General features: G+C 36.0%; 1 protein-coding gene and 1 pseudogene across 2 annotated transcripts in view; one reads left to right on the top strand and one right to left on the bottom strand.

Annotated features, from left to right (window-relative positions):
• The window catches only part of LOC118545243 (ELAV-like protein 1 pseudogene), a 79,599-nt pseudogene that overhangs the window by 44,687 nt on the left and 18,655 nt on the right, over positions 1-16,257 (top strand). The window contains exons 7-8 of the transcript XR_013446993.1: positions 2,340-2,534; positions 5,014-5,077. The product of XR_013446993.1 is annotated as an ELAV-like protein 1 pseudogene (transcript). The remainder of the gene's footprint in view (positions 1-2,339; positions 2,535-5,013; positions 5,078-16,257) is intronic.
• KCNRG (potassium channel regulator) lies at positions 8,254-15,527 on the bottom strand. The gene is made up of 2 exons (XM_036107381.2): positions 14,947-15,527; positions 8,254-10,873 (listed from the first exon to the last, which is right to left on the bottom strand). The coding sequence occupies exons 1-2, from the start codon at positions 15,525-15,527 to the stop codon at positions 10,633-10,635; spliced, it is 822 nt and encodes a 273-aa protein (XP_035963274.1). The 3' UTR covers positions 8,254-10,632.

The raw sequence follows: 16,257 nt of genomic DNA, 5'->3' as shown, positions 1-16,257 counted from the left end.
AGTTGGTTGTAATTTGAGGCCTCAAATTCTATAAATGAGAGTAAATATAATTTTGAGTCATCAACAATAGTTACTAAACGCTACTTTAAAATTTTTTAAATGTTGGGGTGCCTGGCTGGTTGAGTCAGTACAGCATGCAAATCTTGATCTTGGAGTCATGAGTTCAAGCCCCACATGTGGCATAGAGTTTACTTTAAAAATTTTTTTTAATTTTTAAAAATTTGTTAGCATTTTTCATGTGATTTTTAAGGGCCTATTCAATGCCCACTATAGTCCTAAAAAGATTGTCACTGTCAGCAAAGAACTTTTAGCCTAGATGGAAATATTATACTCACATAAAAGAAACAACTAGAAAATATTGTAGTGTAAATTCTATCAGGCAGACTTGAAGTTCAGTAGAAGCTCAAAGAAAATGTGGACTTAGACTCATCAAAGGAGACTTCTTAGGTGGAAGATGAGCTGGGCTTAAAGAATAGGTAGAATTAATTCAATGAAGTGAAGAAATCCTGAACTTTCAAGTTCAGGAAACATGAGTCAAGGCATCATCAAGTAGGAAGGAATAACACATATACTAGATCAAAAACAGAGACTGGTACTGGGGAATAGGTAGGGAAATGAATGTAACCATGTTTGAGATTCTTTTCTTTTGCCTAAAGTGCCCTAATTTCTAATAGAAAAAAACAAGAGTATTTGGATTGCCTGCGACCCTTTGAGAGCCAAAATGTGATGATTTGAAGGGGAGATAAAAACACAATTGGAAGGAAATCTAGGATTAAATTAGACAAGTTTACCCTAAATATTAGGGGGTCTATGGATTTTAACTCAGCAAATCAAGTGAGAAATCTTGAGGGGAAAGGATTTCATAGCCAATATTTTACTACCAGGGATATTTTTTGTTCCAGGTAAGATTGATCTTAATTCTATGAGAATGATTGTGAATTAATACCAAAGTACTGTTAAGCCAAATAGAAATACTCCTTTTCCAAATGCCTCTCTAATTTGCATCTAAGCCTTAGCTCAAGTTGTTTACTGTTAGAGTGTCCTTTCCCTCATCTTCACGTGTCTAAATCTTCTCAGGCTATTTACTCCTTGCATTAAATTTTCCCAGTTCATCTTTCCTCCTCAGCCAGAAATGCCATTTCTCTCTTTTGTGCTCTGACCTGACTTAGAACAATTAATAGATCCTGCTTTATAGACAGGGATTATCTTAACTCTTTATTGTATACTCCACAAACTTAACATAGTGGGTGCTTGATGAATGGCAATTGATTGCTGAAAATCAGCAATAATATCTTTATGATAAATATATTCTAGAAAGGCTGAATACCAGCTAGATAAATACAGAAATGCCTAGGCTCCTTCCTGGTAATTTAAAAAGTTCTCCACCTTTTACTATGTTTACAGGGCTCCTTTGATTCTTTGCTACCTACTGACAATCATGCCTCAAGTCTTATTTATCTTAAAATGTCCTTTTTAAAAATTTTTTAATCAAAGCTGAAACCTGTGGGTAGGTTTATGAACAGTTAGAAGGCCCATGAAATTTCAGTATCCCTCTGGAGGGCCATTGGTAATCTAATTGATCATCTAAAGCTTGTCAGTGAAGTATAGTTTGTTTTCTGTTGGCCTTTATTTGTGTGTCTCTGAGGAGATGGAGATGATAGAATGAAAACTACTTATATTTAAAAATGCTTTTCAAGAAACACCATTACCATAATCATAAAAAAACAAATGTCTTGAGCATCTCCTGTGATTCTTTGAAGTGTATCTTTAAAGTAAATGGTATGCTTCTGAATCCCTCTGCTTACTGGAACCACCTCATTGAGTGAAATAGGTTTTCTAATTTTCTTGGATGATTGTGTAAAAGGCTATCCACATCACACCAATGAAAGCTTTTTTTTTTTTTGAAGCTCTACACCCATCACGGGGCTTGAACTCAGACCCTGAAATCAAGAGTCTTGTGCTCTACCGACGGAGCCAGCCAGTCGCACCCCAGAGAAAGCTTTTAGAAATCTAAGACAAAACTGTGGCTCAAATATGTAGCATTTGTTTTCTGCTAGGACATTTAAATCATATTTATAACGTGATAAGGATTTATTTTATGTACCCTTAGAGCTTTTATATAAAATATGATATTTATGTCTTTTTCAGAACCTGTATGTAAATTGCATTTTTTGAAAGATCTGTTGTTGCTGTTGAGTTTGATCTGGCTTTGAGGGTGGCTGATTTGTTATATTTAACATTTAACCAAAAGCCAGGATTTCAACCAGCAAATAAATAATGGTTTATATGGCAAAGCAGTTTCCCCTCTATATTGATTTGCTTTATGACCTGTTTTCTAGGCATGTATTTTGACACCACCACCGCCTCCACTCCAAAGGTGAGAACTGACTAGTGCATGTGTACCTAGACCATGTGGAGAAAGGACTGAGACTGGAAACAGAAAACAGACATTGTATAGAGCAGAGTACCTGACAACAGCTCACTCTAGTCAAGGGCAATAAATGCCACACAAGATGATCTCTCATCACAAAACTGTAAGTAAATTTGGGGAAGTACAGGGGAATTGGACCGTTGTTCCTGCTGATTCAATTAAAAAAAAGTCTTCATTTTATAATTTGTGGCCTGTATGCTGTAAATTAAGATGTACTGAACTGTTAAATAGTGGACTTTCCTAGTTTGTTGATAAGAATTTAAGGCAAAAGAAAGTGCAATATTCCCTGAAAAGTAAACTTGGGACCTTTGCCTTGAGACCTGAGGCAAAGGTTACATGAACTTGAATAACTGGGTTAAAACTAAGTAATTGGGCCTTTGCCTGGAAAACAAATTAGAGAACTTTAATCTTGAAATAGCATGGAATAGGGAGACATTAGGGCCTCTTCCAACAAAATAATGGAAGCTGACAAAGTAATGGAATTTTTGGAAATTAAATATAGCAATACTATATACTATATAGAGAAGGATTCTAAGATATAAACTCTGGTGGCAAAGAAACTGGGCATGTGACTGTTACAGTAATCTAGGAGTAAAGAAAACCTGAACAGAATAATAGCATTGAGAATGGAGATGAAATAATAAATTTAAGATATTTCAAAAAAAAATTGTAGAACACCATGATGAGTTGGATAAAAGGATGGTGTCAAAAATTATGTTTTCTATACTGGAAGACAATGGCAGTATCACTGAAAGAGGACAGTTAAGAGAAGTGAATGTGAGAAGGAAAGATGTTGTGTCCCGTTTTGGTAACATTGAATTTGAGATAATATCTAGGCATTCCATTTGAAATCCTTTAATTAAAGATCACTGAGTATACAGAAGGGGAATTCTATGTAAAAGTCAGGCTGGAAAGGTAAATTTGTCAGTTATCCTCATAAAGCTGATAAGAGTAGACAAGTGAACTGAAACTGTTAAGGACAATAGATCCCTTTCTTTTATTTATTTATTTATTTTTTTAAGATTTATTTATTAGAGGCACCTGGGTGGCTCAGTCAGTTAAGCCATCTGCCTTCAGCTCAGGTCATGATCCCACGGTCCTGGGATCGAGCCCCACGTCGGGCTCCCTGATCAACAAGAAGCCTGTTTCTCCCTCTGCCTGCCACTCCCCCTGCTTGTGCTCCCTCTCTATGACAAATAAATAAATAAAATCTTAAAAAAAAAAAAAGATTTATTAGAAAGAGAGCATGCACATGGGTGTGCGAGTATGCAGGCAGGGGGGAGGGACAAAGGGAGAGAATCTCAAGAAGACTTCCCGCTGAGCATGAGCCCCATTGAGGGCTTGATCTCAAAACCCTGAGATCATGACCTGAGTTGAAATCAAGAGTCCAATGCTTTACTGACTGAGCCACCCAGGCACCCCAATCCCTTTCTTTTAAAAAGAAATATGTAACACACAAATTTACATAAATAAATTGTTTGATTAGGTATGTAATCTTAAATAAACATTTCCAAAAATCAACTCTCTTTTTTCCTTAGACTGTGATATCCCAAGCTTATGCCTGTAAGAAAATCCCTACACTTATATTAGTTATGAGCATCAATGACTAATGTGTGTTAATATTCTTGAACTTACCTTCACGTCTATTAATAAAACAGAGATCTTTCCCAGTATTAGATTGAGGGAATGAAATTGAGAACTTAAAGTTCAAATGATTCAGTCAGTTAAAACTTTATAAAATTGACATGGCTTTAATTTCTCAAATGGAAAGGCAGGTAATTGAATTGTGGGAAATGTGCTGGTCTCCAGTTTCAAGAAACAGTACAGCACAAAGACCTGGCATTCTGGCTGAAGAGCTATAATAATAAACAGAAATTTGAAAACCAGGAAGACAAGTTTTCCAAATGTGCAGTTGTGGCATTTCAAAAGAGATAATAACAAGAAATTCTAGAAGATGGCCAAAAATAGGTTTAGATAACTGAGATTCCTTATATGAATACTTGTTTTTGATGGAGAAACACAGTTAAGCAGAAATGAAGGTTCTATCTAAGAGGCCTGTGACTTACTTCTTCTCACTCTAAATCAGGTTTGCTTCTGAAAAAAAGTGTTAGCCAGAACAAATCAAACAGGGATTCAGTAAATTGTAGCCAGGAATTTAAAAGTGGCCAAAGGGGGAAAAATTTAATTGAAAGCAAATATTTTGTTTTTCTAGGAGCTAAACCTTGTGTTGTAGGATTTCTATTTAGAATGTCCAAGTATCTTGCTCTGTTTACCTAGTTACTACTTGCTGTGAAAAATAGCCACCTTCATGAGACAGAAATTCCACATTATTCTACATCTTGAATTGATTTTTTTAATATATATTCCATTTTAATGATATGTAAGGAAACCTAAAATGTTAATCTATGCTTCCAAAATAGCATTTAAAAAACTCAGTAATATGTCTTCTGGATATACCAGCATCTTTTAGACCATTTCACCTCAATCCTTGAATCATTTGATTAATCAAAATTCAGTAAACCTAGGACTTCAAATCAGGTTATCCAGAACTGGGAACATTTTTTTCCCTATTTCTTTCCTAGTTTCATCTGACTTATATGCCTGGTCTGATGACTTCTATCTTTTTAAGACTCCTAAATTGTGGAGGTAAGTCAAGATTTAATATCAATTATGGTCATATAACATTCATTCTGAACTTGTATTCCCTTAACATTTCTTTAATTACTAAGCATTCTTGTAGCATTGCATTTTTATTAACAAATAATGTAAATTCCAATTTTGGCTGGACTGTTTTACTCTGATTAAATGTGTAATTTTGTGTAACTTTCAACTAGTTAGTATTCCTATATACATCTATATTTTCATCTTATTTTGTATGCTCAAGTAATAGCATACAAAATAAGATTTTTTTAAGATTTTATTTATTTATTTGAGAGAGAGCGCACGAGCAAAAGTGGGGTTAGGGGCAGAGGGAGAGGAAGAGGGAGAAGCAGACTCCCCACTGAGCAGGGAACCTGGACACGGGGCTTGATCCCAGGACCCTGAGGTCATGACCTGAATTGAACACAGACGCTTAACCTACTGAGCCACCCACGCGTCCTACCCAAGTAAACTTCTAATAGAAAAATACCATGGGATTTTTTTTCTGTAAGAGTCTTTAGCTTGAATCAGTTCCTTCAGACTCTTTACATAAAGTGTCATCCATCTTTGAATCTACTATAATACTTGTTTTTCCAAGTGCCTATTCACTGAGACTACAGTGTTCCAAATTGTTCAGTTCAGTTCAGTTGAGACCATTAGATGCCCAGCGCTTTGGGGGGAGTATACAGATCAGTATAAAGCACAATCCCAGTCCTCATCTTAAAAGAACTCATAGAAGCTCAGACATTGCAGCCAGACTTTCTTGGGGTGTCTTACTACAAGAAGAGTAAGACAAACTTCTCCTATTTGGCTTCCAACTTGGGAACCCAAAGAAATTCAGATTCTTACTGGAATGTGAAATAAGGGAGAGTGACGTGAAATAGAAACACTTGGTTTGGGGTGTGTTTTACTCAACTGATAAGAGTAAAAAGCCACTTTAAAATAATGATTTCTGGGGGGGGCCTGGGTGGCTCAGTCACTTAAGTGTCTGCCTTCTGCTCAGGTCATGATCTCAGGGTCCTGGGATCTAGCCCTGCTTAGGGCTCCCTCTCCCTCTGCCATTCCCCCTGTTTGTGCTCTCTTTCTCAAATAAATAAATAAAATCTTAAAAAAAAAATAATGATTTCTGGATTTGAGGTATTGGTATGAAATGTGAAGGTGCAGAATGCTGCCTATCTAAAATTTCTGTATAATTAGACAAATCTTAGGCACATTTTAGTTCAGGGAGCAAAGTCCTATTTATTTTGCTGTGTGTTGTTGCCCTTTTATTCTGTGCCATGCTTAATACTTATTTCCCATTTACTATGTAAGGTGTTAGCTTTTTAGCCATTAAAAGATTTTTGTGGTTGGATCTATCTCATAGTTTAGGTAAATATTAAGGCATTTCCTAAGCTTAATATTTATGACATAATGAGTTTTTTGGTGATATTTTTACAGAAATTTTCACCTCTAATAGGTCTGATAGAAGGCCTAATAATTCTTGAAGTGTAGTTCTGTGGCAAAGCTAGTGAGTTAATTATGGCTTTTACTAGGTCATTGGTATTCTAGAAATCTAAGTATTTTTAGTAATACATTTTCATGTCAACTCTATTTCTTGAACTTTGTTTGAAACACTAAGTTTGATGTCACATTATTCTCTTCCATGCGTTCTTTGGTGCCAGGAAAGTAATAAAATTTCCTAAATTTATTTTTAAAAATTCCCTCATAGTGGTTCTTCTGCATTGCTAAACTTGCTGGTAACGAGTCAACTTCCCCAGCACAGAGGAAAAATAACAGTAGAATATGGGAGATTTAGAGTGCTCTAAGCAAGTCTTTTGTTATCCCAGCAAGGTTTCTGGTGATGTGACCATTTCTATTATTTGTGATAGAGAACCAATACAAAAACTTATAAAGCAAAACTGAAGTTTATCAGATGTTAGCAGTATAGAAGATAAATTTGAAATAGCTTATGATTCCCTAAACCATATATTATTTCTCTAGCTGCTTTCCTTTGACCATTTTATGTTATTTTGGGATCCTGATTTCAGATATATTTTGAAAGCAGCCCAAATTAATTCCAACTTTACCATAACCTAAGAACTCTTTGTAATTATGACTTGTATATTAAATTCAAGAGTAAATTTCAACATTAGATCTCCTTTTTAGAAAATCTTTTTAGGGACAACTTCCAGTCACTTATAAGGTAAATTATTGAGGTTCAAAATAAGCTAAGATATTTAGTGCCTTATCCAAATGAAACTGTGGGGGATGGAGAAAAGCTAAAATAAACATAACAGAAGTGGGAGAATAGGGGAGACCCAACTACTAATGGTCCTGTTAAGGACTGACAGACTTTAATGTATCGTTGTGATGATCCATATTTATATATATGAAATGGATTGATAGGTGCATATGATTTGATAGAAGGTTTTCAGAGTGGTTTGCCCAAGACAAGCTTCTGCCATTATTTTCTTATAATTTAAAATAACACTGACAAATCACTTCAGTCAAGAAGTTAAGAGTTAAGTGATACCCGTATGAAAATGTTAAAGTTTTTTTTTTTTTCTAAAGCAGGCAAGAGTTTTTAATTTGCCTGTGGTGCATCTAATATATCCCTGTTTTCTTCAAACTACATTTGCCTGCCCCCCTTTCTAAAACAAGACTTTATTTTTTGCATATCTTGATATCCCAGTGACAATGTCCCACTCTATTTTAGAGTAAACACAAAAGGCTTACTGAGATGATCTTGACAGATGTGTCTCCAGATGCAATAATCTCTAAAATATTTACTAAAATAAGAAACTCAATCTACTCTGAAAGTACACTTTCCCTAATGAATAATATATTTTTTAAATTGGAATATTCTATCTCCTTCTAAAAACCTCTGCATTGTGAACTCATAACTTTTGAGAAACTAATAATAATACTTGTTATTCTGATTAAACCCATTGTCAATGTTATGAATTGTTTTTGTGAAAAAACTCTAGAAAGGAAGGCATTGTTTGTTCCTTGCAGTATATCCGATGTCTAAAATAGTATTTGGCACACAGTAGATGTCAATAAATATTTACTGAGTGAATGAATGAATGTCATATATATTATGTTTCCATAGGTAATATGTTTCTATTAACACATTAAAAAGAATATTTTATTTCTCAAGTCAAAGTAGTTTTGTGCAAGTATGAATGACTGAGAATATATTAACATTAATTTATTTTAAAGATATTATTTATTTGAGAGAGAAAGAGTGAGTGACAGAGAGCACAAGCAGGGGAAGCAGCAGACAGAGGGAGAAGCAGGCTCCCCGCTGAGCAAGGAGCCCAATGCGGGACTCAATCCCAGCACCCTGGGATCATGACCTGAGCCGAAGACAGATGCTTAACCAACTGAGCCACCCAGGCATCCCCTAACAGTAGTTTAAACATTTCCTGTCTTATTATTTGCCAACCTGTTACAATATTTTTTGTTCCAGTATTTTTTAACCAGTTACCAGTTTTTTAATAATCTTATCAGCAAAGCTCTATACAGAATTAAACAGTGTTGCATATGTAACCATGGCAACTATATCCAGCTAGTTAAATCACAAAATGTCAAAAACTTACCAGAATAGAAATATTGTGCCCTAGAATATGGTGCTAGCAAGGGAACCAAACACATCATCCCCAAAATTAATATGACACACTAAAACAACTAAACTGGCTTTTTTGCAGAAAAGAGGGGATAAGTGCCACCAAAAACAAAATACTTATTCATAGGGCTTTTTTGGGGTCATTATTTTCAACTGCTAACCTTGACATTACTAATCTTGAAGTATTTTGCACTTACATTATAGATAACCTGTTGAGATACTGTTAGGAAATTTTAAAAATATTTATTTCTTCTCTACAACCTAGTGCACAAATCTATAATTGGTAGAAATTTATGGAATGCAAATTCTTTACTAAGTGGAGGGCTTTCACAGGAAAAGTAGTAGATTAACATTTGTATCAATATAAGATAATAGTCCATACTATGCCATTATAGTCCTCCTAAAATCCCTTCCCTCTCCTCCCCCACACACACATACACACAGTCTTTCAGGTGTATCTTCTTCCTTTCTTTTTTTTAAATAGATAATATATCTACATGATCTGGTGAAAGTAAATCTTCCTTCCACACCAAACCCCACTCACCCTGTTCCCTTCTACACAGGTGACCCGTATCTTTGCTGAAAATTCTATGTGTGTTTAAGAAAATGAGTATGTTTCCACAACTGGAAACTATACACACATACACACATATATAATGGAAATATATTTTCCCACTTTATACATTGTTCTGCACCTTGCTTTTTTTCCACTTACAAATATTTGACAATCTTTCCTTAGTTTGTAAACTGTTGCCCTATTCTTCTTTAAGGGCTGCATAGTATTTCATTGTGTGAACCATAATTTACCCATTCCCTATTGATGAACTTTGAGTTTATTTCTAATCTTTTGCTGTTAGATGATGTACTTTCTCTCTTGAATATGAGCTCTTTGAGAATAAGAATTTTTGTCTTACTCATCTTTTAATCCTGAAAACCTAGTATGGTGTCTAACAAATGTTTAACATACGTCTTTGAATGAATTAATTGTACTTTTTAAAAAGGTACTCAGCTGCTTCCATGCAGGTTTTTAACCCTGCTGTGTGTTTGGTGCTCTTTGACTTAATGTTTCCTTTTCTAGGTGTTTATTCTGGTGTTCAAAATGACACATATATATGAGGAATTCCTAAAAGAGGAATCACTAAGTCATAGTATATGTATATTTTAAATGTTAGGAGAGGTTATTCAGAAGCTTTTCACCAAATGTAGGTGCTAATTAGTAACAGTTATCCTCTCACCAAATGTTTAGTAGTGCTTTCCACATAGTAGTGTTAAAACCGTTGAGTGGATTGAGCTCACATTCAAGTGAAAAAAGTTTGTTTTTATGATGGCATATAAGTCTATACAGAGGAAAGGGCTGATTAATATGCCTGGGAAAAGAGGAAAACAAGGCCTCACCCTCACAGAAGAGGTACAATTCAAAGCAGGCCACCAATCTTTTTTCTTCAACATCATCATCGCCATCACGAACAGTTATTGGTGTCTACTATGTGCCAGACAGTGTGTTGAGTACTTTACATTATCTCCTTTTATTTTCACATATCCTATAAAGAGATACATTATCCCCATTTGATAGATGAAGAAGTTGAGGCACAGAGAGCTTAAATGACTTGCCCAAGTCATATAAGTAGTAACTGATTAAGTTGGGATACGAAATCAAGGAGTCTGATTCCAGAACCCATTCTTGAGAGCTGTGTAAGTGTTCATGAAGAAAAGAAAGGGAAAGAGGCATTGAAGGTAGAAGGAACATGTGCCAAAGCACCGAGTGCACAGTGTTATTTAGAGAGCAGGAAGCAGTTAGTGTGGCTTAAGCACCGCTGAGGTATGGTTGCCAGAGATGGCATACTAGGAGACAAGGCCAGAAGTTGAAATGAGTACATATATGACTAACATACATGCCATAAATATGGAATTTCCACAAGAAAATTTCTCTTTACTCTAAAAGGGAACAGGAACCTCATTTCTTTTTCTGAGATTGCTCTGACATGATGGTAGTCTCTGGTTTCAGTGTTTTGTTCATGGTGAGAGCTTCAGGCTTTTTTAGCCTTTCAAAGCTATAGCATTCACTTTTGTCTTCAGAGAATAATGTTCTAGCGCTGACTAGGTGGAAGCCTTCCATTAATAAAGTGTCGATTAGTATCCCGAGGACATTAGTTCCGTTGGCCAATTTTCGGTTATCAGGTTTTATAGAAACATACCTAGGACACACAACAGATGTTTGATTATAAAGCATCCCTTTAATAACTAGCAAAACGAAACACATCGATTTGACTTATAACCTCAAATAAAGGCATCATACCATTTTTGATCAGATTTTTTTTGAGACTTCATTTATAAATCCAAATTAGTAATTTCAGAGTATTGAAAATAAAGACCTTCCTGTGATCTCCAAAGTCACTTAAATCCACATTTAGGAATATAACCAACACTGATGAATTTTCATGGAGAAATTATTTTCTGGAGCAAACAATTTGATTAAACAAATTAGCTTAACTTTTTATATAATTTAACAACTTCTAATTTTTGTTTTCAATTTACTAAATATTATTTTAATCAGCTTAATTAAATGAATTGACAATCATTTTAATGAATATTTTATACATTTAGTTTCCCCTCCTAGATCTAATTCTACCCATTATTAGCACTGACATTACAAATTTTTTCTTATTTCTATCAAATACATTTTTTCAGGTACAATTTTGCAGATAAAAAATGTCAAGATTTTATTGTCAATTTTTACTCAATAACTATCCATTGTTAAAGAGTAAAGCACGGGGTCAAAAGGCCTCTGGAGTAAAAATGACAAAACTTTGTATTTCCTAGGAGATTCTATAGAACCAATACACATAGTTCAGGAAGAAAGCCAACCTGAACTTTTCAGATTGGCTGTATGTTAGTTTTAATAATGTCAACATAACATGTCCACATAGATATAGCTATATTACCCCTTTAAATACCATCAAGGATATTTTTATGTCTTTGAGTCCTCTCACCATTTGTTTATGAGATGTGAAGAAAAGACTAACTTACTTCCAGAAAGCAACCTAAATTCTCTGTAGTTTTATGGCATAAAAAAAGCCTTTACGACATCCTTTGCCTCCTTTTAACTATGATTAAAATAGAGTGGTTAATTGGGGCGCCTGTGTAGCTCAGTCGTTAAGCGTCTGCCTTAGGCTCAGGTCATGATCCCAGGGTCCTGGGATCGAGCCCCGCATCGGGCTCCCTGCTCGGTGGGAGGCCTGCTTCTCCCTCTCCCACTCCCCCTGCTTGTGTTCCCTCTCTTGCTGTGTCTCTCTGTCAAATAAATAAATAAAATCTTAAAAAAAAAAATAAGAAAAATAAAATAGAGTGGTTATTTTAGCTCACGTTTAGAAATTAATTCTAGGCAAAGAAAATACTGTAAGATTTATAGAAGTACAAAGTACATGTCAGAAAATGTTTATTATGTTTGATACAGCAAATTTTTCACATTAGGAGATCATTCCATCTAGTCCCAAACCCCAGATCTTGATTGTGTAGCCTAGAGACATTTATTAAAGAGAAGAAAATTATAGCACATCTCACATTAAGACACACTTGCAAGAAATCACTGAGCAATAGTACTTGATTCCTTAGGTGGTCAAATTAAGAAATGAAAGATTTTAAGGCAGAAGGAAAGGGTAGAAGAATGCATTGAGAAATAGAAAATCAAATCTTATTTTAAAAAAAGGCAACTACACTTTTCCATTTGATCCAATTTAAAAAGGAAAGGTCAGATAGAATAAAGGCTACCAAAGAGACTCTAGAATCCTATGACCATAACTTGAGCTTGATAATGTGGTATCATATGAATGACCTTCTGCAAGATGCAAGCCAAGTATTTCTCATACTGTGAACTTGAGAGATAGTAACTGAGCAATCTGCTAGGTTAACAAGATCTTAGAATGGTGAATCATATTAATGGAACATACTGAACAGCTGGATGATACGCCAGACTCTTAGGAGCCATCCAGGCTTACTCCTCCACTTCCCACCTTCAAAAAACATCTGAATGGATGATTCAGAACAGGGAGTGAGCAAGAAATAAAAATGATGGCTAGCCAGGCAGTTATGTACCTAAGGTGGGCCTTTCAGGGCCAGAGTTTTCATACAGTCACCCGAAAACCCAATAATGTCCCCTTACTCAGGTTATCCATCTCTACTTTGAAATTGGCATGATAGAAAAAAATCATAAACACTTATAGGATGGAAAAAAATTCTGAACTTCCAGCAAATGAATACTATTTGGTGATGAAAAAATTTAATTATTAAAATAGCTTCTGGTTTTGGAATTATCTATATTGGAAGTTTATAATGCCATTCTCACATTAAGATGAAAAAAATTTGTACTATTTCTAAAACACAAACACTTAGCAAAGGTAAAAACACTTGGCACTGTACATACAAGAATATTCCAACCTTAGTTTTTAATCTTGTTTCTCAGCATATTTTTTTCAATTACTTTCTCCACATGCATAGATTTTAAAGTGTTTAGTATTTCCAGGATTTTTTTACCTTGCATGTTTCTTCTTAAAATTAATTATACCATTTTTCCTGGGGTTTCTATCTTTTTTTAAAAGGGATCCTCAAAGATCTTTTTTTTTTTTTAAGATTTTATTTATTTATTTGACAGAGAGAGACACAGTGAGAGAGAGAACACAAGCAGGGGGAGTGGGAGAGGGAGAAGCACGCTCCCCACTGAGCAGAGAGCCTGATGCGGGGCTTGATCCCAGGACTCTGGGATCATGACCTGAGCCAAAGGCAGTCGCTTAACAACTGAGCCACCCAGGCACCGCGATCCTCAAAGATCTTAATCATTAAATCAAATTTTTTTAAAAAAACTGAATAGTTTTCCCTTCTGAATTATTCATGTTAGTGCCCCACCAGTGAAAAGAAAGGTGTATACAGAGATATCTTAAAACACTTTGAGATAAAGATAGGGTCTTAAGTTCTCTTCACAATCAGCCTATTAATTTAACTGGCTCCCTTTTCCCCAAGTGACATTTCAACCTTTTTTGGGAGGGCAGGAAATTATTAAGTGTAGAAACTGAAGAACTGTCATACTGCCCAGTGTTCTTCAGTTGGTAAGTAAAACAAAGGGGTGTGTTGTCGGAGAGGCAAACATTGATAGTTCCTGATGGCGACTGCTGAAGTCAAGAAAATATCCCAAACTATGTCTACCTTTTCTCCCCCCCCCCCGCAAAAAAAAAAAAAAAAAAAAACATTTTAAATAGTATCAGTAAAGAACATATGCAGACTACTTTTTTTTCCTCCTGAAAATTAAAGCCGGCTTTCACAGTTAGTAAAATAATGGTGGGACAGCATTAAGACATTTTTAAGGAGAAAAAAAAGTGTCCCTGACAGCAGAGTAGAAATCAGCCTTAGTGTTCAGCCAAGAACAACAGGCGGAGAAAGTGAATAATTGACTCAGGAGCAACTATTCTTAACATACTGACAGCCTATCCCAATATTTTGAGTTGTCTAAGAATGCCAAAGATGTAATAGGATACCAAATTCGCTATGGGATATATCTGCCTTAATGGTGTTTAAAAATAAAGTGAGATGGGGGCGCCTGGGTGGTTCAGTCGTTAAGCGTCTGCCTTCGGCTCAGGTCATGGTTCCGGGATCCTGGGATTGAGCCCCACATCGGGCTCTCTGCTCAGCAGGAAGCCTGCTTCTCCCTCTTCCACTCCCCCTGCTTGTGTTCCCTCTCTCACTGTGTCTCTCTCTGTCAAATAAATAAATAAAAATTAAAAAAAAAATAAAAAATAAAAAAAATAAAGTGAGATGGAGGAAAATCAGTAGTCAAATCATAAGGACTAAAAGAACAAATATATGTAGAGTGTAAGGAAATCAGGAGAAACTACTGAGACTTTACCATATGCCAGCCACTAAAAGAATCTCTTGGGGGAAAGAAAGGTGTTGTCTCAGTCCTAGGCCAAATTCACTAGCAATGGAACATAATCTATAAAATTATCCTCTTACAACTTGAATGACCATAGTTCCAATTTTCCCTGGACAGTCTTGGTTTATTCCTACTGTCCCACATAATAACAATACCCTCTTTCACTCTGAAAAATAGCCCAGTTTGGACGATAATTATCTGATCATTCTACTCAACTCTACTTATTACCCCCAAAACATTTGAGTAATAATTTTTTCCAAGAAAAGTTTCAGCCATGAGAAACTCCCAGTTTTGAGGGGAAACATCAGGAACTGATATAGAAGACAGATGCTTCAAAGTACAAAATACCTGACTCCAATCTGGTTATCAGCGGTGCTGTCAGAGCCACACTGGAAAACCAGGTCATGGTAAGAAGGTCTTTGTGGAGGCAGTGGAAGTAAGGTCATCTGCGGAGGGAAAGAGTTACTACTCCAGGTCAGTGCTGAAGGTTGCTCTATAAACACTGTAATCCTCTCAGTTAGCATCTCAATTGTTTTGCTGCAAGAGCCAAACACCCTGAAAAAAGCTTGAGTGTTTCGGCTTAGGAAATGCACTTCCACAAGAGCGGGTCTTGGCTGTAGCAGGTGTTCTTGGTTTAAGAGATCAACCAGAGGATCCAGTTCATAGAAAAGAGCCTCTCTCTGAAGCCTAAGATGGTCTGAAAAGTCGGTGGGTAATAAAAGCTGGTGAGTTCTCAAAAAATCTAAGATGAAACTAAATAGAACACCATCTCTGTCCACAAAAATCTGGCCACCAATCATCTTGAATTCTTGGTCTCTGCCATCTATCATTCGTGTCAACCGAGAAGCAGGAAACTGCTTTATGGTAGAAAACCTTGTTGTGAATATCTTCCCTCCCACATTCAAAGTGACCAGTTCCTGACTACTCATTCTTTTCTTGCTTCAAACTAGAAGCTACAGACTTAGAAACTTGTAAATCAAACTCTAGCCATAAATGTTGCTAGTTATATATGATTAAGAAATGGAGGGGAGGGGAAAATAACAAAAAACAGAGACCTAGATTCCCTCCTAACTACTGTAAAGCAAATAGTGTATCCATAGCTGTGTTTGCAAATTTGAGTTGCTTGGGAACTTGCAGTATACAAAATGAAAAAGGAACAGATGAGGAACTGGATTATTTAAGAAAAACTGCCAATATTTCTAAGGATAGATGTCAAGTAGATCCCTCTCCTGTATTCCATTAAAATATATATATATATATATATATATATATAATCTCCATGAAAACTTATTGTAAATCTGTATTTTATTTTTATTTTTTTTAAAGATTTTTTTTTTTTATTCATTTGAGACACAGAGATAGAGAGAGAGAGCATGAGCAGGGGGAGAGGCAGAGGGAGAGGGAGAAGCAGGCTCCCCGCCGAGCCAGGAGCCCAATGCGGGGCTTGATCCCAGGACCCCAGGATCATGACCTGAGCTGAAGGCAGACGCTTAACCATCTGAGCCACCCAGGCACCCCATAAATCTCTATTTTAAAAAAAGTACTGGAAGGGGTGCCTGGGTGGCTCAGTCGGTTAAGCGTCTGCCTTCAGCTCAGGTCATGATCCAGGGGTCCTGGGATCAAGCCCCACATTGGGCTGTCTGCTCAGTGGGGAGTCTG

The sequence above is a fragment of the Halichoerus grypus genome, chromosome 4 (genome assembly GCF_964656455.1).
Source record: "Halichoerus grypus chromosome 4, mHalGry1.hap1.1, whole genome shotgun sequence".
NCBI classification, from domain to species: Eukaryota; Metazoa; Chordata; class Mammalia; order Carnivora; family Phocidae; genus Halichoerus; species Halichoerus grypus.
Note: the sequence above shows the minus strand (reverse complement) of the source record. Positions and strands in the feature narration are given on the sequence as shown.